The sequence below is a fragment of the Uranotaenia lowii genome, chromosome 1 (assembly GCF_029784155.1).
Source record: "Uranotaenia lowii strain MFRU-FL chromosome 1, ASM2978415v1, whole genome shotgun sequence".
Classification (NCBI taxonomy): domain Eukaryota; kingdom Metazoa; phylum Arthropoda; class Insecta; order Diptera; family Culicidae; genus Uranotaenia; species Uranotaenia lowii.
The window spans coordinates 3,413,742-3,440,206 of NC_073691.1; the positions used below are offsets into that span (position 1 = coordinate 3,413,742).

At 39.0% G+C, this 26,465-nt stretch overlaps 5 protein-coding genes across 10 annotated transcripts; 1 reads left to right on the top strand and 4 right to left on the bottom strand.

Moving 5' to 3' along the window:
• Nucleotides 1-194: 194 nt before the first annotated feature.
• On the bottom strand, nucleotides 195-18,127 carry LOC129738768 (zinc finger protein 726-like). 4 transcript variants are annotated; one of them, XM_055730051.1, is made up of 4 exons: nucleotides 17,940-18,125; nucleotides 2,621-2,998; nucleotides 811-2,378; nucleotides 195-748 (listed from the first exon to the last, which is right to left on the bottom strand). In XM_055730051.1, the coding sequence occupies exons 3-4, from the start codon at nucleotides 2,262-2,264 to the stop codon at nucleotides 226-228; spliced, it is 1,977 nt and encodes a 658-aa protein (XP_055586026.1). In that variant the 5' UTR covers nucleotides 2,265-2,378; nucleotides 2,621-2,998; nucleotides 17,940-18,125; the 3' UTR covers nucleotides 195-225. The 4 variants fall into 4 exon arrangements, with proteins under 4 accessions (XP_055586026.1, XP_055586036.1, XP_055586043.1 ...); XM_055730061.1 differs by lacking the exon at nucleotides 17,940-18,125 and adding an exon at nucleotides 3,192-3,208; XM_055730068.1 differs by lacking the exons at nucleotides 195-748; nucleotides 811-2,378; nucleotides 2,621-2,998 and adding exons at nucleotides 13,543-17,622; nucleotides 17,683-17,825 and having other exon boundaries at nucleotides 17,940-18,127.
• Nucleotides 3,660-15,686, top strand: LOC129738789 (zinc finger protein 12-like). Of its 3 annotated transcripts, XM_055730101.1 has the most exons (4): nucleotides 3,660-3,696; nucleotides 13,534-13,585; nucleotides 13,694-14,067; nucleotides 14,190-15,686. In XM_055730101.1, exons 3-4 carry the CDS (start codon nucleotides 13,764-13,766, stop codon nucleotides 15,635-15,637), a joined length of 1,752 nt encoding a protein of 583 aa, XP_055586076.1. In that variant the 5' UTR covers nucleotides 3,660-3,696; nucleotides 13,534-13,585; nucleotides 13,694-13,763; the 3' UTR covers nucleotides 15,638-15,686. The 3 variants fall into 3 exon arrangements, with proteins under 3 accessions (XP_055586076.1, XP_055586068.1, XP_055586058.1); XM_055730093.1 differs by lacking the exon at nucleotides 3,660-3,696 and having other exon boundaries at nucleotides 13,528-13,621; XM_055730083.1 differs by lacking the exon at nucleotides 3,660-3,696 and having other exon boundaries at nucleotides 13,537-14,067.
• LOC129738764 (uncharacterized protein K02A2.6-like) lies at nucleotides 6,301-10,201 on the bottom strand. Its single transcript, XM_055730037.1, has 2 exons — nucleotides 8,922-10,201; nucleotides 6,301-8,821 (listed from the first exon to the last, which is right to left on the bottom strand). Exons 1-2 carry the CDS (start codon nucleotides 10,104-10,106, stop codon nucleotides 6,410-6,412), a joined length of 3,597 nt encoding a protein of 1,198 aa, XP_055586012.1. The 5' UTR covers nucleotides 10,107-10,201; the 3' UTR covers nucleotides 6,301-6,409.
• Nucleotides 18,128-18,661: 534 nt separating the features above from the next.
• LOC129739669 (zinc finger protein 90-like) lies at nucleotides 18,662-20,639 on the bottom strand. The gene is made up of 2 exons (XM_055731158.1): nucleotides 20,403-20,639; nucleotides 18,662-20,342 (listed from the first exon to the last, which is right to left on the bottom strand). The coding sequence occupies exon 2, from the start codon at nucleotides 20,272-20,274 to the stop codon at nucleotides 19,150-19,152; it is 1,125 nt and encodes a 374-aa protein (XP_055587133.1). The 5' UTR covers nucleotides 20,275-20,342; nucleotides 20,403-20,639; the 3' UTR covers nucleotides 18,662-19,149.
• A 758-nt stretch (nucleotides 20,640-21,397) lies between these two features.
• Nucleotides 21,398-24,070, bottom strand: LOC129738617 (zinc finger protein 226-like). The gene is made up of 2 exons (XM_055729852.1): nucleotides 23,635-24,070; nucleotides 21,398-23,571 (listed from the first exon to the last, which is right to left on the bottom strand). The coding sequence occupies exons 1-2, from the start codon at nucleotides 24,000-24,002 to the stop codon at nucleotides 22,005-22,007; spliced, it is 1,935 nt and encodes a 644-aa protein (XP_055585827.1). The 5' UTR covers nucleotides 24,003-24,070; the 3' UTR covers nucleotides 21,398-22,004.
• Between the last annotated feature and the right edge of the window lie 2,395 nt (nucleotides 24,071-26,465).

Here is a 26,465-nt window from a genome sequence, read left to right on the forward strand (position 1 = left end):
TGATTATATGGAATGTTTCAGAGTTGCCTTATAAATTGAATCCCAAATCGCTTAAAACGGAATGTTAACCATTTGAATGTTTGTATCAATCCAAGCAAGTTTGTAAAATCTTCTGAATTCAATGTTGAAACCGTCTAACCCTGGTAAAGCTCATCAATAATACTTCTTGCAGAGAATTATCTACACAAAAAAGGGAGTCTTCCAAGGTTTTTTCAATCAAAAACCTCAATCACGTTTATTTAATCTTTCAATAAATGCGTATGAAGCCAGAGGTTTTTGTGCGCGTTTTAGCTCCTCGGCATGACATTCTCTTCGATGTGCAAAACTTGGACCGTTAGTAAAAAACGTTTTTCCGCACAAGGTGCATCGATACAATGGCGTTTTGTAATGAACGGAAAACTTGTGCTCTAGCAAATGCCTTGGAACTTTGTAGCTCTTCTCACAAGTGTCGCATTTATGTTTACGGGCTTTATGCTTATCTTTGACATGATTGAAAAGTTCTGTTTTCTGTTTGAATGTCTTTCTGCAGAACTTGCAACGATGAGTGTCGTTTTTGGATTCGATGTTTTTTACATCCACTGTGCCACATTTGTTGAAACTGTGATCAATGTATATCTCTGTTGAGGGTTCTTGTTTTATAGTTACAGCATTTTGTTCTTCATCTGATTTCCATTCGTTCCTCTGATCCATTTGTTTCTCTGTTGAGGGTTCTTGTTTTATAGTTACAGCATTTTGTTCTCCACGTGTTCTAAATTAGGAAAAATAGAAATAAAAATAGAAAATTGTCATCAAAAAGAAATTAATTATTACCTCAAGGTCGATAGCTCATTTTCCAAAGAAACACGTTCGACAATCGCATAGCCGTCTATTTCGTACAGTTGATTACAGCTCTCCTGTTGCAGCAATTCAACGTATTCATCTGGATGTTTCATCTTGTAATGCCAACAGTATTTCTTTTTAGAGTCGAAGATGTCGTTGCACGATTCACATCTAAACCAAGGCTTTCCCATGTGCATTTCAGCTAAATGAAGCTCCAAATGTGACTCAGTAATGAACTTTTTGGAACATCGCTGGCAATTAAACTTTTCAGGCGTCAAGTGGAAACTCTGCATGTGAAGATCAAGCTGCATTTCAGTGGGAAATATTTTAATACACAATACACAGCTCCTTTCACAAACAGTGTCATTGGTCAGTATTATGTCGAGATCGTTTCCTAGGTTTAATTTATTGTAATTTATGGCAAGGGTGTTGCTCTGCCCGACCATACCCTTGTATTCCGTTAGATGCTGCTCCTTGCGATGCCGAAAATATGGTTCCCTCCAGGAAAATCCATGCCCACAAAATTCACACGTGTACCTTATTACACCGAGGTGATCACACACATAATGATCTTCCAAATCATTCTTTGTGTCATATATATTATCGCATTTGGTACAGGTAAACGTCCCTATGAGTTGCTTTTTGTGAACGACCATATGCTGTTCAAATCTTCCTATGCTAGTAAATGTTCGGTTGCAGATCGCACAGCATAGGTCTTTAGAATCATTACCGTTTTCGCCATCCAGAACAACACAGCCATTAACAGAGTACAGCTCATTGATAGGAAGCGCCATAACTCCACTAGACGCCAGAATTTGAGCGTATTTTTTTGCGTGGCTTATTTTATAATGTTTACGACATGCTGATAAATTAAAAAACTTTTTGCCACAAGTTTCGCATTGGAACCTTGGCCTACCGACATGGTGGGTAGCGTAATGGTCTTCCAACTTGCGTCTAGCCGCAAAACTTTTGTCGCATTTGACACACGCAAAATCTCGTTTTCCAAAGTGCATAGCCCGTAAGTGTATACTGAGGTTGGAATCGCGATTGAAGGTCTTTCCACAAAACGAACACTGGAACTTTCCAGTGATTGATCGATTCGCGTTAGGGCATATCTCGATGTGATTTTTGAAATCGTGTTCTAAGTGAAAATGTGCTCCGCATTTTTCACAGATTTGTCCAGAAGAGTTGATATTGGCATTTTCATTGAGTTTTAAGACATCATCACAGTTATGATACGGGATGAGTTCGCTGTATCGAAAATGCAATCCGCACTTGTCGCAGCGGCTGTTCCAAGCCATATAATTTTTGCGAGCCCAACGTCCGATGAGTATTCCATGACAATCGACTTCGTGGTGAGCCAGCCTAGAGACTTGACAGTAGATTTTATCACAAATCAAACAATTCATTTGGTCTCTCGATTTGTATTGCATTTTTCTCGGCATTTTGGTTTACAGTTGGGCAGGTACGCTACTTGTTGTAGAAAAATTGAATTCACAATGAAGGCTTCGATTGTATCATCTAGAGTAGAGTTGGAAAACCATCATGTTTTAGATTTTCTGTTGAATAGAATAAACCTTATTAATGATCGAAATTCGCAATGATGATGATTCTGATGAGTAAAATCGACTGGTGTATGCATATTTTCATTGCGGAGTAGGTGTAAAATGTAGCTTTTAATACGATTCTAAAGGTCGCTACCGAAGCAATTGCTTCATATCACCTCCTATTGTTGAATTAATATTTTAACAACGAACTCCTATTACTATGCGCTGTTCATAAATGTTTGTCCTTTACTTACGTAAAAAGCACTTCCCTGCTGATTTGTAATCAGTTTTTTAAGGACCACAATTCTCACAATTATATCACCGGTGTCATCAAAAGGCGCTACAAATCGAGAATCGGAAACGTAAGAGTAGATGGATTGGGCACACGCCGCTTGACTGGAATCCAGATGGGCATCGAAGAAGAGGCACGCCCAGAAGCTCCTGGCGGCATAGTCTAGCCGCTGAAATCCGAGAACCTTGGCTGGCAGCAAGTGAAGACGCTCGATCCGGATCGCTAGCAGTGGAGATCTTTTATCACAGCCCTATGCGTTCGGTCAATCGGCGCCGGACCCTTAGGTAGGTAGGTTAGGTACAATTCTTCGATAGCACTCCAAGGAATACCATAGACGTACCTACGAACATTACAAAGGAAATGTATCTTTTACTGAAGCTGTAGGTAACGATAACATTTTTTTTTTTTTCATAAATAAAAATCACAATTAAAAAATCCACAAATCTCCGCGGAGGTAAATATTTTGGTTTTGTTGAGCTCTGCACAACACAGAACTTCGAAAATACCCAAACTTGAGAACTTTTACCACCCACCCGAATGTGACTCCCTCTCAACCTCAACCATGAATAATCCTGCATCATGGTCTGCGGCAAGGTCTTTTGATACATAATATAAATATAAACACACCTCCTGAATATAAACCATATAAACACACCTTGGTCTGCGGTTTTTTCATACACTGAAACTAAAATCACACTTAAAAACACTGGAAAATGCACTTAAAAGTGAAAACTTAGTTATTTTTCTCATTTCAAGTGACTCATGTACATTTCACTTGCCTCTCACTTCAGTTTTAAGTGACCGAGCCGATATTTGCTCACTCATCACTTCAGTTTTAAGTGACCGAATATACATCGCACCTCACTTGAAATTCACTTGGCTGGTCACTTAAGTGATTTTCACTTGGCATGCACTTAAAATTCACATGAATTTTCGTATGGCCGAAATTCATTCCAGATGTCACTTACATTTTAAGTGGAAATTATTTTAAGTGTTATATAGTGTGAATCCAGAAAGGTTGACCTGGTTGACAAAAGGAAAAGTAAATAACCTAAGCGACTTCAACCTAAAGATAAGAATCCCACCACAAAGTAGAAACACCATAATTTTTGTCAGAGGTGTACCAATTGACTTTGGAGAGCAGGAATTACTAAAGAATACGGTAACAGATTCGCCCATCATCAAGGTAGAGAGAATGAAGAAGAAAACTCAAAAAGATCTGGAGAACACAGAAAATTTAAAAATAACGGTGGCAGGAAATCAAATACCCAGGATGGTCAAAATATTTGGATGTCCATTCCGATGCGAGCTCTACATTTTCCCCTTACGGCAATGTAAAAACTGCTGGAGGTATGGGCACGCGGCCAAAAACTGCAATTCACCGGTGAGATGCAGAATCTGCAGCGGAAGACATCACGAAGAATCCTGCCAAAATGCAAATAAATGCGTCAATTGCAAGCAAGAACATAGCTCAGAAAACAAGGAATGTCCAGAACGAAAAAGAAGAACAGAAATCTTAAATAAAATGAAATCGAGACAAATACCTTACACAGAAGCCGAAGAAGAGTTCCCAAAATTGACAAACAGGTTCCAGGACTTACCGGTAGATGATGAAATACAAGAAAGCGAATGTATGTTTTCGTCCTCATACTCCCCCAAGACCCCCCCCAGCAGCTTATCTCATCGCGTCTTATCCAAGAATAAACCACAGATGAAAGAAATAAGAAGAACACAGACTCAATCGCAAAGGAACGAAAGAATTCAGATACTAGAGATGAATCCATATTCAGCCACGGAATTCGAGAGATTTGTATCCAAAATCAGGAAGCTCTTCTTAACAGAGCTGAGATCATCAGAATGGTTAGCTACACTTAAGGAACTGCAGAAGAAAATTGCCAATGGAATCCAAACAGATCCATCAGGCATAAATATGGACTCCCTCTTAATAAGCATCAGCAACGACTTACAGCAGATCACAGAAGAATTAGAATATAACTGGGTAATTTCTCCGAATATAGCTAGAATCGACGAGACTCACAGTGCAGTGTAAGGATCTCATAATTCTCCAACATAATGTACAAAGCTTACGACCGATGGAAAAGAGGGCAGAATTACAAAAATATCTAGAGGAGAAGGAAATATCAATTGTAGCAATGCAGGAAGTATGGTTGAAACCACAGGAAAAATACAAGATAAAAGGTTTCAATGGATTCTACAATTTAAGAGACAAAGGATACGGAGGAGTAGGGATTCTTGTAAGCGAAGCACTTGTTGGAGAAACGTTAAACATAGGAAAATACGAACCGATAGAGACAATAGCCATCAGAATAACAAATGGAGTAGGGCCACTAACAATAATATCGATATATGTACCACCTGACGCCGACAAAGTAACACAATGTTGTATACAATTACGACTGTTGATAAATAAGTTGGAAGGACTACAGGGAGAGGTTATTGTATGCGGTGACTTCAATAGCCACCACCCGATGTGGAATAGGACAGCGAACAGGTCGTGTGCGAAAGGAAATCTCCTACTGGAAGAAGTGAATAAAACTAGATTTAGGATTCTGAACAACGGAGATCACACAACAATAGGTTCCCCTTCTATTAGTAGTTCGGCTATAGATATCAGTTTAGCAACCCCAGGAATAGGAAGAAGGACAATATGGGAAATAGAGGATCAAGAGATAGGAGGCGCTCATAAATTTATCAAAATATCAATATCTTCAGCAATACCACTATATAAAACGAACACGATAAGAATAAACAGGAGTAAAGCGATAGAGCTAATAAACGAAATTGAACCAAGAGAGATATACGATCCAACAGAAATGCAAACCCTATTTGATAGATGTGTAGAGGAATCGTCATTCACGGTACAGAACAAAAAGGCTAATTACTTGAAGCAATGGTGGACGAGGGAAATCGACGAGGCATACAACATGAAAAAAATGGCACTCAAAAATTATAACAAGTCGAAAGATCTCATAAGCTATCTAGAATTCCAAAAATCAAGGGCCAATTTTAAGAGAATTACCAGAAGAGAAAAAAGAAAACACAACCAGAATATGTCGGAATTGATAGACGAAAGTACTCCATCTAGGCAAATGTGGAACATAATAAAAGGAATCGACACGGCACTGACTGATTCTAATTCCTACAAAATAAACATTAGTCGAAAATTCGGAGAAGAAATTATGAATCACTTTTTTGGCGATAATACAGCGACAAGAATAGAAAAGCCAATACTCACAGAAACAACAGAAATTGATTTTGAAATACAAGAAGATGAACTTATGAAAACATTAAAGAAGAGGAAAAATCACTCGGCACCAGGAGAAGACAGAATTTCCTACGGAATGATGAAGGAATTTAAACCTAGTATATTTATCAAAATGTGCGAGTTGCTTAACAGGGTATTCCAAGAAGAAAGCATTCCAAAAACCTGGAGAAGAGTAATTATTTTACCGATTCAAAAACCAGGAGGCAATCCATTAATAGCCTCGTCAAGAAGGCCAATCTCACTAATGAACACCAGCCTGAAGCTTATAAACTCTGTAGTAAAGGATAAACTAGATGAGGTATTAGAATTGTGGTATTTCCGGAATTTCTACAAACAATAAAACACGTCTTTGCAGTTTGATGTATAATCCAAGAATGTATTTTCACTGAAAAGCCTACTTTAAAATATTACAATTCTGATGATCATGCTGACGTGATCACAAGTAATCACCATATCTCGTTTAGTTTAAGCAAAGTTTGAGGTTTGTTGAACTTTCATGACATAATCCAGGAATCTTGAAGGCTTTCGACGTTCGCGATTAGCTGACAACCTTCCCCGGACTTCAGCAACGTTTGATGATATTAATGTATTATTGATAGCAGGTTCTTGTTCATTTGCTGATACTTCATCGTCAATCGTTATCGGTGTATTTATGAGCGTGGCTTCATCGAGATCTTCAATTTCAGAACTGGAATCCTGTTCTAAAGGTATTCGCTTCAAATGAGCTACATTTCGTTCGAATGATCTCCCTGAATCATTCTCCACTACCGCTCTTGGACCCACTCTTTCTGTAACGGTAAACTGTGTTTTCCCAAACTTAGTTGATAATTTATTTGATGGAACTAGATTTTCCATTAAAACTTTATCCCCCTGTTGAATTTTTGATGTCTCAGCTCCACGACGAATGTCTTCTGTTTCTTTACCTTTATGCTTCCTCATGCGGTCTTGATCACGATAATCAGTTGATGTTGGTGTAGTTTCCAAATCTTCGATAGTTGGCAATTTTGAACGAATTGTTCTCCCATAACACAACTCAGTAGGTGTTTTTCCTGTAGTCGAATGTGGAGTTGTATAGTACATCATAAGATAATCTTTAAGATCTTTCTTCCAATCTCTACCGAAGGCATGGCTAATTTGAAGTCTCTTCAATAAAGATCGATTTTGCCTTTCAACAAGACCATTTTCTTGAGGCCAATATGGTGCTGTGTGATTAAGCGTTATTCCATGTACTTTACAGAATTCCTCAAATTCTTTCCCTACAAATTGTTTAGCATTATCAAGAGTTATCGTTCTTGGATATCCAAGTCTTGTGAAAATTTGGTTCAACTTATCCACCGTGTCACGTGATGTAATGCGATTCATGATTTCTACTTCTTTGTATCGACTGAAATAATCTATCACAACCAATAAATATTCTCCCGATGGAAGAGGTCCCATGAAATCGATTGCTATATCAATCCAAGGTTTCAACGGTAACTCTCGTCGTGCCATCGGAATTGGCTTGCTGGGAAGTCCAGTTAGTCTACATCCCTCACAATCAAGAACATATTTCTTGATATCCTTATCCATCATAGGCCACCAAGCCCTTTCTCGCAATCGCTTCTTCATCACAGATTCGCCTGGATGACCTTCATGTCCCAGTTCTAACATTCGATGCCGTAAAATTTTTGGAACGACCAGTTTGTTGCAACGCACAACCATATCGCTAAGAATTCCAAGTTCATTTGCAAATGGTTCATAATGTTTAACTAAAGAACTTGACCATATTCCTGTACGCAAACAATCTTTCACAGTCTTTAACTCCAGATCGGAAAGTGTTTCTTCTTCTAGTTCTTGAATATCAATAGCAACGGACTCTTTGACAGCGAGCACCAAAAATTTATTATCTTGTTCGAAATCTCCAGAAGGTTCTTGCTCGACTAACCGTGAAAGAGAATCTGCTATGTTTCCTGAACCTTTTCGGTACTTCACAACGAACCGGAAAGACTGCAATCGTAGAACCCAACGTTCAATTCGTGCACATGGTGTCGATGTAGGAGCAAAAATAATTTCCAAAGGCTTATGATCAGTTTCAAGTTCAAATTCACGACCAATCAAATAAATTGAAAATTTCTCAACCGCCCAGACTAAAGCCAATGCTTCTTTTTCCGTCTGACAATAACGACTTTCTGTTTTAGATAAACTTTTGCTTGCATAGCGAATGACTCGAGGTTCATTATCGGTGTGATCAATAAACTGAATTAAAACAGCTCCTAGAGCAACTGGAGACGCATCGGCGACTACTCTAGTTCGGAGATTGTTATCAAAAAACGATAGAGTTCGGACATTTGAAATAGCTTGTTTCAGATGTTGAAAACTTTCTTCATGCTTCGCTTCCCATTTGAATCTAATATTTTTGCAAATAAGTTCTCGTAAAGGTGCTGTTATAGTTGCTAAATTCGGTATAAATTTGCCAATATACGTTACAAGTCCAAGAAAACTTCGAACTTCTTCCGAAGTTCTAGGTTTGCGAAATTTTTGCAAACAGCCTATTTTGTTCTCCATTGGTCGAACTCCTTCAGCAGAAATCTTATGTCCTAGAAATTCTATCTCGCGTACTTTGAAGATGCATTTTTGATTATTGAGGAGAATATTACGACTTTTTAAGACAGCTAATATTTGTGACAAACTTCGGTCATGTTCTTCTTGAGTTTCACCATAAACGAAAATATCATCAATATAATTGATTACATTTTCACAACCAATCAATATTTGTTCGAGAGTCTTCTGAAACATTTCAGGTGCACATGAAATTCCAAACATTAAACGCTTATAGCGAAATAATCCTTTATGACTTATAAATGTTGTAATATAACGGGAGGACTCTTCTAATTCAATCTGAGAATCAATTAATAACAAACAAAAATTATATTTCACACATTTTAAAATACATATCAGAAACACAAAGATCTTTAAATATTTCAGTAAAGAAAATTACCTGATGAAAAGCGTCTTTTATGTCTAGACGACTAAAAAAATTAGCAGACTTCAGGCGTGGCAAAAAATCTTCAAACGTCGGCATCATGTAATGTTCTCTTATAATAGCTTGATTGGCGCGTCTCATGTCAACACATAAACGTAAATCACCATTGTCCTTGAGAATGGTAACTAACGGAGATACCCATGTAGCTCCACCTTCAACTGGTTCTATGATGTCGTTGGCCAACAATTGAGCAATCTTTTCTTCAATTCTAGACAGCAGAGCAACAGGTGGTCTACGAACACGTTGTGCTACAGGGTTTACATTCGAATTTACAGGTATGCGTAGTAGAACATTTTTCATTTTTGGAAATGGACGTTTTTCAAATGAAACAACAGAGTTAACTGATTGGGGCAATCCAATTGTCAACACACCAAGTAATTTGGCAGTCTCTTTGCCAAGTAGAGGCTGTGCTCCATCAACAACGACAAAGAATGTAGCGACTTGCTCCGATTGGGGTAAACCATCAACAGATATAACTGCTTCAAACACTGTTGATATTTGTAGAGGTTTTGATAAAGTACCATAACCACGAAGAGTGGTGTTAGGTAGACGCTCAGGCTGACGAACTTTAACTCCTTGTTGCTTCATGTATTCCCAGGTGGTGAAATCGATGATATTTTTGGAACTACCAGAATCTACTAGCATTTGGATGAGCACACCACCAATTTTCAACCACATCATTTCGTCACCATCTCCAATTTGATAAATGAAACTCTGTTGTTCTTGATTAACATTGTTCTCCGTTGATTCTATCAACCGTACGTTGTGTGATTTAAATTTCTTATTCTGTTGTTGAAAAAAATTAGCCGAATGTTGACGCTTGTTAGTCACCTGTTTCCCAGTAGACTTACAGCACTGAGGATAATGTCCCATTTTAGAACACTTTGGACACTTAAACCCTCTAGCTGGACATAATGGATCGTTGGCAAAATGATTTTTGTCTCCACACCGGTAACATGCATTATTTAAAATATTTCTTTGATCTAGAATTCTATTCACATTGGAATTAACTTGGAAAACATTGGGTCCGGAAATTTCATTAATTGTAAGAGCTTGAAATTTAATCGATTCTGTCGATCTGACTATCCTTGTAAGTTGAGCTAAGGATAAATTTTCTTCTTGAAGTAATTTTTCTCGCATTTCCGGTGAAGAATGCTGAATAACTTTGTCAATTATCCTTAACTCACGACTTTCCACTTCCGATTTACCAAAATTACATTTATTCGCTTGTTCCAAACAACGAGTAAGGAATTTTGATAGTGGCTCTTTTTCACCATCTTGTCCCGTTTGAAGAAACAGTTTACAAAATTCGTTTCGTTCATAGGATTCATGATGTTTTGGTGAGAAAAACTCATCGAGTTTTGCAATAGCTACCTAAAGTTTTACCATATTATGTGAGTATATGGAATTAAAAAAAAAATAAACTTATCAACAGTTACCTTAAAAGGGTCTACATTATGCGCTTTATCCTCAGCAACATTTGCACCATCAAGTGAATAAAACACATCCTGGAGTTCAACACCTCCTTTGGCTAGTAAAATATTTCTCAACCTGGTTGCATTTTTCTCTCCTGCAGCTGCTACAATCACTTCGAAATTACGTCGCCATTTATGCCATTCTGTCCGAATTTGTGTTGTATGTAGATGATTGAATTTAAAAGGACAGATATTCCAAGCTTCCATTTGAAGGCTAAAATTATAATACTATTAGTAACAGGTGATGTCATGGTAACGTATTTAAAATTTATTGTAGTGAATTGAGCAACGAAAATTTGAAAAATTTCCAGTATTCAAGCTCGAAGCCAATCATTTTTCTGGCTCGAAGCCAACGGTATTTCAAGCTCGAAGCCAACCGTTTTTTTTTTTCAAGCTCGAAGCCAATCATTTTTCCGGCCGAAGCCAACGGTATTTCAAGCTCGAAGCCAACCGTTTTTCAAGCTCGAAGCCAAAAAAAAAATTTAAAATTTTTTTTTAGTCACTGGAATGATTTTTATACAATCTCTAAAACAGTGCGATTGTTTTATAAGATTGATTAAAAGACTAATAAAGAACAAAAATGACTTACATGTAATAAAATGAATTCTTATAATCCTTGGATACTAAAATTATTCTTCTTTTCACTCGTCGCCAGATGTGGTATTTCCGGAATTTCTACAAACAATAAAACACGTCTTTGCAGTTTGATGTATAATCCAAGAATGTATTTTCACTGAAAAGCCTACTTTAAAATATTACAATTCTGATGATCATGCTGACGTGATCACAAGTAATCACCATAAGAATCAAGAAAGCTCCTTCCAGACCTCTCATTTGGGTTCAGAAAAAACCGCTCGGCTATTACATGTGTGAACTATGTAGTAAATAGTATCACCAAAGCAAAAGATGAAGGTCTAATCACACTAGCGATTTTCATCGACCTCTCTAAAGCGTTCGACTCAGTCAGAACCCAAGTACTACTAGAGAAAATGTCCAAACTAAAAATCCCTAATAGAATAATTAACTGGATACACGAATACTTAACGGATAGAACAGTCATATTAGAAACTAATGAAGGACAAATAGAAAAAAGTATATCCGAAGGACTACCACAAGGCTGCCCTCTGTCGCCGGTCTTATTTAACGTATACACGGAAGAGTTACATAAAGACTCCAAATCGGATTGTTTTCTAACACAATTCGCAGATGACATGGCATTGATAATCACAGGAAAAAACATAGTTGAAATGATCGAAAGAGTAAACGAAAAACTAATCGAATTCAGGACACAATTAGATTCCCTAGGACTGAAGTCAAACGCGAGCAAAAGTGCGGCCATTCTATTTTCCAAAAAACGAACAAATCAATACAAAATAAAACTTGGTTCAGAATATATTCCATTCAAGAATGTGCATAAATACCTCGGATATACGTTAGATCGCGGTTTGACACACAGAAATCATATCGAAAATATTAAAAAACAGGCTAATAAACAAGTAAATCTGATTAAAATGCTAGGAAGGAGAAACTCATTAGCAAGTAGAGAAACTTTGATCAAAATTGGTAATGCAAAAGTGAGAAGTCATTTAGAATATGGAGCTTCGATATTCGGATCGGCGGCCAAAACGCACCTCAAATCAATACAGACGATACAAAATGCCTACCTCAGGAGAGCCATGAACTATCTTAACGACACACCAATAGTGGTCATACTCTCCGAAACAGGACAGATGCCCATGGACCTAAGAATTGAGATGCTCACAACAAAAGAAATAATAAGAAGCGTTTACTTCAAAACTCCACTTACCAAATTTATATCAAAAGAACAACAGGAGACAAACACATCTTACCTAACAAAAATCGCAGAACAGAACAAGGAAATCGTAGGACAACTCAACACCGAATATAGCACAGAAGAGGAAGCAGAATATAAACAAATAGAAAAGAAAGTAACCACGCACATCCACCAAAAACTCTTTCGAGACCAAACAAACAAAAAACAACTGCCAGAGACAGCATGGAAAACACACTTCCTCGAGTTATCAAGAAGCAAATATAGAGATCACAACGCAATCTTTACCGACGGTTCAAAAACAACACAAGGTACAGCATTCGCGATATATGACGCCACAGATCAGCAAATTTTAGCAGGAAAAGTGCAGGACGGCATTTCGATCACGAACGCGGAGATGATTGGAATACAGAAAGCCATGGATCTAGCCCAACGAAAAAATTACGAAAATATAGTCATATACACGGATTCTATGAGCGCATGTCAAATGATCTCTAACAAGACAAAATGGAAACAAAATTACCTAGCATTGAATATAGCCAAAAATATAGGAAATAACCAAAACAAGAAAGTGGAAATCCAATGGATACCAAGCCATGTAGGCATAAAAGGAAACACAGTAGCCGACAGAGAAGCTGTAGAAGCTACAAAAGGTGATATAACGGAAATAACAGACTTTACCCTGGGAGATACTATGCTACTTATTAAAAATAATGCGTGGAAAAAATGGACGGAGAGATACAAACAAGAATCTTCATCGGTAGGCAGATTCCACTTCTCATTTTGCGACGAACCTGGAAAAAAAATATGGTTTAAAAATTTGGACAAAATTAATAAAGAAGGAATAGCTATACTCACCCGCATAAGAACTGGACACACATTGACCAAAGAAAGATTATGCAAATGGAACTGGGAATTCAATAATAGATGCGAAACGTGTGATGAAGAGGAAAATCTGGTACACCTACTGTATTATTGCCCGAGACACGACAACATAAGAATGAACTACCCATTATTGAACAACAGTATTCCACTAGAAAACATACTTGAACTTAACAGCGAATCAGAACTGCAACAAATTGTAGACTTCATCAAGAAAACAAAAACAACAGTTTGAGGAACAACCAAAACCCCCCAAAGCTAACCCAAAGCCCCTTGGGAACGTTGGGAACAACCATCCACTCCACAACAGTTTGAGAAACAACAACACAAAATAGAACATCAAAAAGACAGAAGCGAGATGGGCCGTATCGGCTCGTAGCTGTCAGCAAGACACCAACAAACAAAAAAAAAAAAAAAAAAAAGTAAATAAATTCGTTTCGATCAAGAGGAAGTATTAAATTTCTGGATTGGTAGGTCTGAGCCAAAAGAGAGACAACAAACAAAATGTAGCATTCAATTTCAGTTGTTTTCTGAACATCTGGGGGGTCTGACATCAAAGTTTTGATCATACATTCTAGAGAATTCCAATCCGATGGAGTCCTCAGCAAAAAGGAACCAGAGGACACCGATGATGAATGGCTCAGTGACATGCTACCGCAGAAATCAGTAGGAAATACGAACGACAGTAAGCTATCGAAAACCGGCCGAGGGTTGGCCGATACCAAAAGCTTTCAGAGCACCAGCGCACTGGACAAGTGTGAGATGGAAGTCAATTATAGCTCATCGATTGAATCGGAGATCGAGCTCACTGAGGTCACCGTGCGTCAGGAACCAAATCCTCTATACATCTGTCGATCTTGTGGGGAAAACTGTGAAAGCGAAGCAGATCGATTGGATCACCACAAAAAGTGCATCCAGAATCAATCAACCAACCCCCCTAGTTTAAACAACGGTAGGTAAAAGTTTCTCAATCGAATTCGCTAAAGACGTTCATGATTTCAATATTCAGCTACTGAGCAAATTAAGGCAAAGTCTCTTCTTATTTGTAATTAAATAATACCCTTTCACTTACAGACATGGAACGGCAGCCAGCGTACAATTCAATTTTCCTGCAATTTTTGAGTGAGAATAAGAATGACGTGTGGTGCAGATGTGGTGCGAAGTTTCAATCCGAAATGGATTTAAAAAATCACATTGAAACATGCCCTAAATTCAATCCATCGTACAAAAACAAAGACAAGATCGAGAGGAAAAAGCACCAGTGTTCGATTTGTGGAAGAATCTTCAACCACCTGTCCCTTCTCAACATACATCTACGGGCTGGACACGAAGAAAAAAGTTTTGATTGTGACAAATGCAACAAACGTTACACTTTGAAGCGCACTTTGGAGGACCATTACGCTCTTCACCACATTGGTAAGCCAAGGTACCAATGTGAAATTTGTGGAAAGACATTTTTTCAATTACCGTGTTACCGACGGCATAATAAAATCATACACCCTATAGAATATGCTCAAACTTTGGCTACTAAGGGAGTTCAGGTGTTTCCTATAAATGAGCTGTATTCTATGGACGGCTGTGTAGTTTATAATGATAAGAATGAAACTACATCGGACATACAACAGGATCAGAAATCATCCGAGACGTTGAACGAAAGTAATCTGATGAAAACAGAGGATTCCGATCACGAGGGCCTTAACACCAGCATCGCTATGGATAAATGCAAGATGGAAGTTGATTGTTCAATGATTAAATCGGAGATTGAGCTAACTGAGGCTACAGTGTGCCAAGAACCGGAGTATCTTTACAGCTGTGAGTCTTGTGGGGAAAAATTTGAAAGCGAAGCAGTTCGAGTGGACCATTACAATAGATGTATCCACGATCAATCAGTCAGCACTCTTACAACAAACAAAGCACGACCGTACATTGTCGAAGACGGTGCTGAATACGTTTGCCAGGTTTGTAACAACCCGATGGTTTACAAACAACTTTATTCATTTGTTCTTCATCAAATAAACGCTCATGGAATTTTCGATAACTCATTTTGCCGAAGGGTAAAAAAAAATGAAGTTCCACCATTTTCGGAATTCCCCTATCACTGCAATGTTTGCGATTACTGGTTTCGACACAAAAGGCTCCACCTGCATCATGAATGCTCTATGGCGAAAGTACAGAACATCGATGCCATGAATCTCACTAATCGATGCAGTTTGTGCAAAAAGACGTTTAAATACAGGTCGACGCTTTATAAGCACCTCGAGAATGAGCATCAGCAAAGTCGCAACCGGAAGCATAAATGCGACTTATGTGAGAGGTGTTTCATAACTTCAAAATCTGTGGAAGAGCACAAGTTTTCCGTTCATTACAAACAGCCCTTGTATCGATGCACTTTGTGCGAAAAAACAACTTACACTGACGGGGCAGCCTATGCACATCGTAGGAAATACCACAAAGAGGAGCTGGAACGTTTGGAAATACCTTTCCCGGCATTGGTGTTTATAGAAAGATTAAAAAAAACATAAGTTAGGCTAAATTTCGGATTTTTCTAAGTTCGCATTTCTGTAATAAAAATTTTATGATTCAGAATGTACATTTGTAATGTTGTTTCCTACTTATTCAAGATCGTTTACATTCTGTAAGAAAACCAACCAGAAAGACCAATTCGATATTTAGTGTACTAAATCGGCGTTTTTTTTTCTAATTTTGCGTGCAGCATGAAAATGTATTTCAACCTCTTAAAAGACTTCAATCAGTGTATTTAATGATTAGTTGAAACCTTTTTTTCGGATCCTGTTTAGCGTAAGACTAATATCTCAGCACTCTTCTTCATTTTTGATTTTTTTAATGGCGTGAAATAAATAACAATCCAATAGGTAGTTGAAAAACTGGCAAGGAACACCCGGATACTTGAAAATGGTTTTCAGTTCAATTAATCTTAGAATCTTATAAATATTCCCAATTTTCGTACAAATATTCTCGCCTAGAGGCAAAATGTATGGAACTCATAAACCAGAATCTTCAGTTTATACTGAATAGAAAAAAAAATTATCGCAGTGTATTAGCTTTTTTGGTCACATTATCAATAAGCATGATTTTCATATGATATTGTTTCAGATTTTTTTTCATTGTGCTCGGTTCGGTTGAAATCCGACCAGGCGTGGACCAAATTGATGATCTTATTTAGCCTGATGTTCCTCGCTATGCCTATGACTCGAAGTTCAGTAACCGAAGATAGTAAAAGAAGCAGAGCTGAATATCAGAGAACTAAAATCATCACGTGTCCGCTAGCTGGTCTACTATAGAAACACGTTCAACTACCACACAGTCGTCGATGTCGTGCAGTTGATTGCAGACATTCGCTTGCATCAGTTCGTCGTATTCTTCCGGATGTTCTCTCTCGTAGTGCATACAGAAATCCATTTTTGAATACAACTGTTTCCCACAAGATTCACACTCGAACCAGGGTTCGCCAACGTGCCTCTCGGTCAGATGATTCTGCAGGTGCATTCCATTGGCGAAAGACTCGTTACACCGCTCACACGTATAGTTGGCACCCAACGAGTGATGGCTTACCATGTGTTGATCCACATCGGCGGATTCAGTGAACATAATGTTGCACATAAGACAGCTCATTTTGCCGATAGAATCGTTTACCCTTTCCAAGTATCCGTTATCCGGGTTCAAGCTTTTATATGATATTTCGTGAGCTGGGTTCTGGGTTACCAGATTCGTGTATTCCACTGGATGCATCACCATTCGATGCTTTAAATATGTGTCCCTCCAGATGAACTCTTTTCCACAGAATTCACACTCATATCGACAAGTGCCTCGATGTTTACTAACATAATGATCCTCTAATAAACCCCTCTTGGCATATGCCTTATCACATTGCGTACACGCTAGTTTAACAGGATTTTTTTGGGACCCTCCCACGTTGCTATCTAAGCTTGTACTGTTTCCCAGATATACGCAACCGTTCATCGAGTAGAGCTCTTTGGAGGGTATCTTCCCTGCTACTCCGTAAGCAGCCAACAATCGAGCGTATTCTTCGGGATGTTTATTTCTAATGTGAAAGCGGTATGAATGATAGCGGAAAAAATTTGTCCCACAAGTTTCACATGCGTATCTTGGCCGACCGATGTGTTTCAGTGAGCAGTGATCTTCTAACTGGCGTTTTTTCGAAAATGTTGCGTCGCATGTATAGCAACGGAATTCATTCTTCTTTCTATGATGGATTTCTAAATGTCTAGTTAGACTACTTGCGTACACAAAGCATTTGCCGCACAATAGGCATTGGTGAGTTTTGCATGTTCCAGTTTCCTCAGCTTCAGACGAGGGCTGGTTTTTGCCGACGTTCAACGACATTCTTTGGCCCTAACTATGATTTTATATCGATTGGCTGACGTTAAATCAATAAAGAACAATTACAAGAGATAATTGTACAATCTATTCTTCAATTGTTCTGGTAGTAACACCGGAAGTGAAATCCCTCTTTAAGATGTGGCACCTGTGAAATCGAACAGAATTTTTTAGACTGTAATAGTTGGTTAACCAACAGTTAAAATACCATTTTTCTTAAAGAGGTTGTTTCTGCAATAAATTCAGATTCACTTTGATGTCCGGCTTCCATCCAGAGTTTTCTTCGATAGTATACCAAGTATAACGGAACTTAATGGCTTGGGACTTTCATTCTGCAGATGGTTTTACTAACTTCCGCACAGTGATGGGGATGGAAAAAGATTGTTTGTTGTGAATGTTGATAACGTCTGAGTGTTGGATTTTGCTGGAAGAAACGTTATAAACGAAAACGTTTTTGCACCTTACCTTCTCGATAAAAATGTTCAGTACATATATGTACTTCACCAATGCGTTGCTACGAAAAACTCCAAATGTTTGTTCACGTTTTATAAATTATAATTCCTAGAGGAATCGGAAATTGCAAAATAAAATTAAATTGCGTGCGACGCTGCGATGAAAAATTTATGGTTTGTTTATTTTCTCTAATTAACACCGAACACAAAACAGCTACACTGTCCCGTTTTCGTTCTCAAAAATGGAGAAATTCATGCGCGCTTAAAAATGCGTATATAATGCAAAAAGGGGGATTTAACACTCAAAATAAAGGACACTTAAAAAGTAAGTGAACTCTGTGGTGTTTGTTCACTTTAAGTGTATGTTTTTCATTTTGAATTAAAGTGACCAATAAAGTTTATTTCAAATGTAGGCTCAGGTCATTGTATCTTTAAGAAAAGAAAGTTGGGATATTTAATATTTTTGTTTTGTCTTTTTATATCTTTTCTTGTCTTTATTATCTTTTTTTCAATTTTGTCGATTCCTGTTTTTTCATCCCTTGTTTGTTTTTTTTTATATTTTCTTCTTTTTTTTACCTTTTGTCTCTTTTTTCTTAATGTTTTGTCTTTGTTATATTTTCTTGTCTTTTTATGGTTGTTTTGGTCTTTTTTGACAAAGCACTCGCCGTATTTCCATATTCTGAGTACTTCATCAAGACGTGTTGCTTTGCCATCACTTTTGTTTGGGTTCCTTCGCATTGATCGATAGCAGGTAATATGAGAAGGCAGACACTGGTGGCGATAGAAGGTGACACGTGAAAGCGTCTTCAGCGAATTTTTTTTCGCATTGTTTTTTGATTTTATGTCGCATTGCTTTTTGATTTTTTACTCTCTTGATTAAGACGTCTTCCTTTATGTTTCCCAGTGTTTGAACCATTTGAACTCTTGTCTAGCATCGACGAAAAGCCTAGGTTTTCTATCCGAAGTAGCAAACACAGAATTGTATCATATGAAACATTTATGTACACTTTATTTACTCACTTAGAATCTAAACAATTTCTTTATAACACTTAAAGCCTGTAATCGAAGAATAATATGGCAGATTGTAACGGAACTGAAAAAGTTTCCCAAATGACCAACATATCAGAAAATACAGACTATTGCCGCAACTCTTTATCAAATAACTAAACTTATTGCGAACAACTTAGTCATTAGTAATACCAAGACTGTTCCTTCTACATTACCTAAAGTTCGTTAACTATCAGAGGAACACGTTCAACAACCACACAGCCGTCGATGTCGTGCAATTCATTACAGACATTGTTTTGTATTAGTTCGCTGTAATCTTTCGGATGATCCGTTTCGTAGTGCATAAAGTAATCGAATTTGGAGTATAACTTTGTCCTGCAAATTTCACACTCGTACCAAGGTTCGCCGATGTGCCTTTCAGTCATATGATTCTCTAAACCAGAGGTACAGGCGAATGACTCGTTACATCGTTTACAGCTATGGGTGAGCGACAAATGTAGAGTTAACATATGTGCGTACAGATCCGTTTGTTTAGGGAAGGTTATATCACACATAACACACCTACTGTTGTAACGTTTATAAGAGATAGTGTGAGTTTTGTTCTTTTTAACTAGATTCGCATATTCCTCTGGATGCCTCAACTTGAAATGCGTAATATATGGCTTCTTTTTAATGAATCCATGCCCACAGATTTCACACTCATAGCGATACATACCCAGATGTTTAACAGCATAATGATCTTCCAGCAAACTCTTCTTATCAAAGGTCTTACTACATTTTATACATGAAAGTTTAACGGAATCTTTGTGTGACTCTGCCACGTGATCATCGAAAGTTTCCGCACTGTTACATTTCTTTAGACATATCAAACAATCCAGTTCCATGGACTCCGTTACAGTTTTGTCTTCGTGCTCATCAATAGCATTGCTTTTAAGAAAAACGCAACCATCCATGGAGTACAATTCGTTGAAGGGGATATTCCGTGGGGCCCCATAGACAGTCAATAATCGAGCGTATTCTTCCGGATGAACGTTTCTACAGTGCGGGCGATATAAATGGTAGCGGAAAAACGTTTTCCCACAAGTTTGGCAGGCATATCTTGGCTCACGGATGTGTTCAATTGAACAGTGATCTTCTAGATATCGTTTAGTTGCAAAATGTTTGCCACATTCACCACAACCGAACTCTAGTTTCTTTCTTGTGTGGACTATTGCATTATGTTTGTGAAGACTATTAAAAGTCGAAAACCATTTATCACAAAATGGACATTTTAACATTTGACTCCCGGCGGAAGTGCTCTCAGCTAATGATAAGCTTTTTTCTTCGGCTACTAACGACATTTTTAATGACCAATGGCAATTTCTAGATCACAGGAAATCTCTATAGATTAAAAAAAGTGATAGTGATCCTGTAGATTAAAATCAATGAAATTGTTAAATCAATCGGCTTAACTGAGTATACGTTTTACCTTTTTATGTAGTATCTCATGAACGATCTTCGACAGGACTGTCTACTGGAATCATTGGAATGATCTCCTCTGGGAACGGTGCTGAGCATTCTTGTAACAGCTCATTCGTCCAGTACTTTCATCCAATGCGTTATTATGAAAAACTTAGCTTAACTTTTTGACTGAAAGTTTGATAAATGTATCGAAGATTTGGATATGTTGAAGACTGAAACGGAATTACAAAATGAACTGAAATAAACAAACTCTACAAGAGCACACATTTAGAAAGTTGTACACAACTACACGTTAAATTAACCCAAATATCTCATCCAATCCAACATTGGAAACATGTGAAAAATGTATTCTTGTGTAGAATGGTCTTGTTCATCGTGGTTTGTCAACGAATCGAAGCACTCAAATGAACACTAAACTAAATCGTAAGGCTCTTTCTCTTGAACCGGATGTCGAAAATTTTGAATTTTTACGCGTTTTTTATTCATGACACCTACATATATTTTAATCTGTTTTAGTTATACTAACGAAAAATCTAAACCTGCACTTAATGCTTTGCCATCCTGTACTGCCGTTCTAAGCAAGAATGTCCCATGTGACTTTTGGGTCATTTTCAGTTTTTTGCTGGAAACGGTCTCTTTTAGTGTTAACTTTCGAATAAAAACACAAACAAGTATACTTTGCTCTGAACTTTTACGAAATTTTCATCAAGGTTGTCTTTATGTTGATGTTTCTACGCAAGAATGTCACACTAGAGAAAATTCTATGAAAAATGAAAATTTTATCAAAAAATTGTCTTAAGATGAGTTCAAACTGTTGAATTTAATGTTATTCACTGAAAAGAACACTAAAATAGAGGGCAGAGGAGGAGCGAGAGGCCTTGAGTGTTTTATTCTGAGAAATTTTCACTAAACACTTTTCGGTAGGCACTACTTACAGGATCCATACTCAACTATACCTTTTTATAAATAAAGAGGAACGTATTTCTCAAATTACGGTTTAGCATGAGTTTTTGGGAACAAAATAAACTACGCAAGCTTTTAAAATGATAGACACATTGTAGCCGTGTGACAGTTTTTCGTAGAACTAGCATCGGGATGCGTTCTGATTCTACGCAAAAGTGTCACACGGAGCATTTTTGGCTCTAATTTGCTGTTTTTCTTTGTAGGAAATGTAATTTTTTGGCAGAAAACATTGTAAAATGATTGACTTGAACTGTTCACTACGAAAAAACTGTCGGTGAATTTTTAGTTAGAGAGAAAAATTGGAAATATAGCTGATATTTCAATCGCGTTTTTGTCGTTTGCACGTTTTTCCACATGGGACAATCTTGCTTAGAACGGCAGCTGTAGGCCTTTTGTGAAAAGCAAATTTTCTAGAAGATGCTTCTAGAATGACAAAATGTTTTTAGAATGACAAAATTTCTCTGGCAAAAGGCGTTTTTTCAGGTCTCTCAAAGCGTATCTTTTAATATAAAAAAAAACATTTGCATACGCTATTACCACTTTCTTTATATTTTTGAAAATATTAAACGTTATAAATAACCCGGTAATTTTAACCATGAAACTGTTATAAATTATCTCCAACTCTCAAACTAAAAAAAAAGTCCAACTATTCCGCATAGCTTATTTTTTCAATAAAGGCGAATCTATGCAGTGGTTTATTCGCTCGGCGTAATTCGTCTGCGTGATCCATTTTTCGATGTCCGAAGCACGCCGAAGTGTTGTGAAAGGTTTTGTCGCACAAGGTGCACCGGTACAGCGGTTTTTGGTAATGTACGGAGAGTTTGTGTGCCTCCAAAAGTCCCGCAGAAGTAAACCTTATGGTACAGATATCACACAAGTAATCAAGGCTCTCCAATTGGCCCGACTCGTGACCGTAACAGTTTTCCAGATCTTTGGAAATTGAATTTGCCTTGCTAATTTTACATTGGTATTTATTCCTGCGACTACATATCGTGTAGTGTACTTCCAGGGATTGCGCTGTAGCAAGCCACGAGCTACAGTATTCGCACTTTATTCGCTGTTTCCGCTCCAATTCGTTGTCGTGAGATGTCGTTTTGTGTGCTGTTAGACTTTTCTTGTCGAAGAACTTCCGGTCACATAGATCGCAGAAAAATTCATCGTCATTGGAGCCCGAGCCGTCTTGTTCATTTGATTTTTTCTGTGCTTTATGAGTTTTTTGATGCATCATTAAGCTACACTTGAGCCGAAAAGAGGCACGGCACAGATTGCAGCGTAATATCTTTGGGATGCCGCATTCATGATGGTCCAGAAGTTTTTTGAACAAGAACCAGTAACCGCAACCTTCACAGTGATGCTCCATTTGAGGCTGATCAATTAGGCTTCCGTCGGGCGTTTTTCGGCAAAAAGCATCATCAAACACGCCGTGGAAGTTTACTTGATGAACAGATAATGAATCCATTGAGGCGTAAGGGTTCAGTTCTCTACAATACGAGCACATGTATTTACCGTCGTCGACAAAGTAAGGACGTTTGATCAACATCAAATGGAGCTTTTTGTTGCTGAGTGGCATAGATTTATTATGAATGCATATTTTGTGGTGCTCGAATCGATCCGTTTCGCTTTCGAATTGCTTTTGGCAAAATTTACAGCGCACTTTAGGTTCTTCAGGAATGGTTGCTTCAGTAAACTCAATTTCGGTTTTGATCGACGAACACTGAGCGTCAGTCGTGAAATCATTGCATGATGTGCTACTGATTTGAGCAGGTTCATCATAGTCATCTGAGTCTGTAGGTTCCGATTTGAGGAATTTTATAAGAAAATTGCCTTCCGGTACTTTGACTGCGTTGAGATGGTGATCTTTGCAACTAGTGTCATCAGGTGCATTATTAACGTACTCTTCTCGACACTGCATCGTGTCATCTGCCTGTGTTTCAGTTTTGATCCCAAAGCTTTCCGGTACTTTGACTGCGTTGAGATGGTGATATTTGCAACTAGTGTCATCAGGTGCATTATTAACGTACTCTTCTCCACACTGCATCGTGTCATCTGCCTGTGTTTCAGTTTTGATACCATTGCTTTCTACTGGTAAAACCAGATTGGAAGGATCTGCTAATCGTTGTTTGTCTTCAGCCTCTGTCGAGACATCTTCGATTCCTGCTGAGCATTCAGATTTTATACTATCGGTGTATAATGGTTCCTCATTTGTCGAAAACCTGAAAAAATATCACTTATTTTCAAAAATACAATAAGATTGTTCTAACAATTTTCATGATTACCCAAACTCAGGCAGCTGTTCTTCCTCCTTGTACTGTCCTTGCACGTCCTTCATCCTCAGGATTCTCGCCACCGTGCTCTGCGACATGTCGAACTGCTTGGCCAGCTGTCTGGTGCTGACGCCTGTTTCGTTCTTGGCGGCAGCTTCCAATACGGTCCTCTTGATGGCGGTGCCCATTCTACTTCGTCGACCTGGTTTTTTGTTGTTGGTTATCGATCCACCCGCGTGGAACCGGGCGATCATGTTATAAATTGTTGATTTCTTGTGACCCTCGGCAAAAAAATGCCTTGCAACTTCCGACTTCGAATGCTGTCCCTCCAGCATGCGGAAGACGCGCTCCCGGAGTAAACTCTGTTCCGCGACCTTCATCGCGCGCAGATCGCGGGGCGGCTGTTTTGTTTACATTTCAACACACTTCGGGTAAAGTACACGTGAGCACGGAAAATATCAACATTCACAATTCTAGCGTAACATTTGTTGCAATTGAATTTTATTTTTAAGTTAATAGTCCCTAAACTGATACGATACGAGCAATTGGCATTATTAACTCAATAAAAACCCATCCCCACGTCGAATATAATCAGCGTGTATGGAAAATTAAACCAATACTAGACAAAAAATGCCAAGCGTGCAGGTTGGGGTTCAAGGCACCCAATTCGGGGGAAAAGCAAACGGAGCGTGCAACAAAGGTTGTCAAAAATTGCCACGCGGAAAAAGGAGTCATCGGCGAGACAGTGTGCGCTTCGGTGGTCGCTCAAACACGCCGGCGGCGGTATTTTCTGGTGGCGCGACGATTCTCCACACAAAAGGCAGATTCCGTGCTCTGAAATCGCGTTCTAGTTCGGTCGATCAGTGACGATTATCCCCCCGAAAGATACACGGGAGTGTTCCGGATATTGTGCGCGAGGGGCGACAAGAATTTGTGGCTGTAGTTTATCCTCCGGAGGAGGGCGTCGAATGCACGTGGAATTTTCTTGCCAGCAGCACTAGTTCGGATTACGGGAAGAGAGAAGGAAAAAAGAAAAGGCAAACAGTCCGCCATCAAAGACACGCCCACCAGCGCGTCATCCGAGAGGGTAACCGAAGACGGAAGCAGCAGCGCCAGCGGTGCTATCCCAGCAGTGCGCCAGGTGGCGTGGAGTGGCTGAAGCCAAACAGCACCAGTTGTGCTATTCAGGTGGCGTGGAGTGGCTGAAGCCAAACAGCACCAGTTGTGCTATTCAGGTGGCGGCGAAGGTGGCTGCCAACCGAGGCAACCGCAGTTCGGGGCGAAAGGCAACCGGCAAGGAAGCAGCTCGCAGGGGCGCGTCCGCGTCACTGCAGGGGCGACGCGTCGTCGAGCAGGCGTGATCCACACGGAGCAAATTCCTACAGTGGGACCGGCGAAGCCGAGACGGAGGAGATCCCTCCAGGGACGACGAAATGAAGAGCGGTAAGTGCACGCCATTTCGGGGAAAGTGGGAGAGTTAATTTAAAACAAATGCCACAATATGACCTAAAATTTAAAGAAAATTCATCTTCTAATTTAAGTGGCGTCGACCACAATTAGCCTCCACAATAAATGGCGCCCAACAAAACGAACCTATTTATTCAATTATTGTTCGTTTAAATTACTTGATGTTAGTAATCACAATTTTCATTTTTATTTTGTGAATACGTTCATGATTATTATGATTATTATTGTCTGTTGATAATCATTATTATTATCGCTCTTTTTTGGAATATCGTATCATTCTTCTTATTATCGTATCGTAATTTTGTAATCTGTAAGTCCACATTTGTCTGGTTTTTTGATCCTAATAAACCTAATAATGAATAAACAAATTGATTTGTATCATCTTAATGATGAGGAGATGGAATATGAATTGGCCTTGCGCCATGTTACGAATCTAGCCCCCTGCTCTAGAAGAGCTAGGGTTGTCAAGTTAAAAGCTCTTGTCCAAGAGGACACCCTTAGAGACACCATTTATGTTAATTCGGAACACGTAATGTCGCCGGAGTTGAACATAGAGGTCTGCCAGAGGGCAGTTGTAGAATTGAGGAATCATGTTGATTCAGCCACGCAGAATAGAAATGCCGATCAAATGGCTTGCGCGAAATCGAGATTGCTTCATTACCGGCAAAGATTATCACTGATTCCAGTGGTCGCGAGTTTAGAGGAAACGCGTAGGGTCGTGTGCGAGCTTGTAGAGACGCTGCTAGCTCAGATAGAGTGCGTGAACAGTGCAGTCAATATGGTGCTAAGTGAAACGGAAAACACTAGTCTTTCTACTAGTGTCCCGACCATCCAGGCAGAGAACAGTAGCAGTAGGGATGCCTGCGATGCGTTGACGATTCCACCGAGGCCACAAGCAGCCGGAAACGATGAAGGAGCACGAGCACGGATGCAAGAAGCGGATGTTGAGCCGTCTTCTCTTCCGTTCCAAGGAGGCAGACAAGGACAGAGGGACTCGGAGGAAGTAATCATCCGGAGGTCGGGTAGTTCGGCTGGGCTAGCTGCTGTGAACGTTCTGGACGAACTGCGGTTCGACATTCAACAACGACAAAGAAGGCAGCAGCAGTTGAACGACAGCTTTACAAACCGAAGTGGTAGCAACTACGACAGGCGGATGCAGAAGGCGATTCACAATTGGCCTTTCAAGTTCCGAGGCGAAAAGGACACCACGTCCCTCAACATTTTCCTAGACCGAGTGGAGACGTTTGCCAGATCAGAGGGAATCGACGATCAGACACTTCTGGCTTCCATAAAGCACCTGTTGCTTGAAGACGCCCTCGACTGGTACTCAAGAGCACTTGCCCAACGTCGCCTGTATTCCTGGCAAGCATTCAAGC

Bases quoted from the DNA above. Each gene is read 5' to 3' on its own strand.
- LOC129738768 (XM_055730051.1), bottom strand. From the start codon at position 2,264: ATGCCGAGAAAAATGCAATACAAATCGAGAGACCAAATGAATTGTTTG. The intron at 749-810 runs GTAATAATTAAT...TTCCTAATTTAG, and splicing joins AATGAGCTATCGACCTTGAG to AACACGTGGAGAACAAAATG.
- LOC129738764 (XM_055730037.1), bottom strand. From the start codon at position 10,106: ATGCGAGAAAAATTACTTCAAGAAGAAAATTTATCCTTAGCTCAACTT. The intron at 8,822-8,921 runs GTAATTTTCTTT...ATTGATTCTCAG, and splicing joins TAAAAGACGCTTTTCATCAG to ATTGAATTAGAAGAGTCCTC.
- LOC129738789 (XM_055730101.1), top strand. From the start codon at position 13,764: ATGCTACCGCAGAAATCAGTAGGAAATACGAACGACAGTAAGCTATCG. The intron at 14,068-14,189 runs GTAGGTAAAAGT...TTTCACTTACAG, and splicing joins CCCCCCTAGTTTAAACAACG to ACATGGAACGGCAGCCAGCG.
- LOC129739669 (XM_055731158.1), bottom strand. From the start codon at position 20,274: ATGTCGTTAGTAGCCGAAGAAAAAAGCTTATCATTAGCTGAGAGCACT.
- LOC129738617 (XM_055729852.1), bottom strand. From the start codon at position 24,002: ATGAAGGTCGCGGAACAGAGTTTACTCCGGGAGCGCGTCTTCCGCATG. The intron at 23,572-23,634 runs GTAATCATGAAA...ATATTTTTTCAG, and splicing joins GAACAGCTGCCTGAGTTTGG to GTTTTCGACAAATGAGGAAC.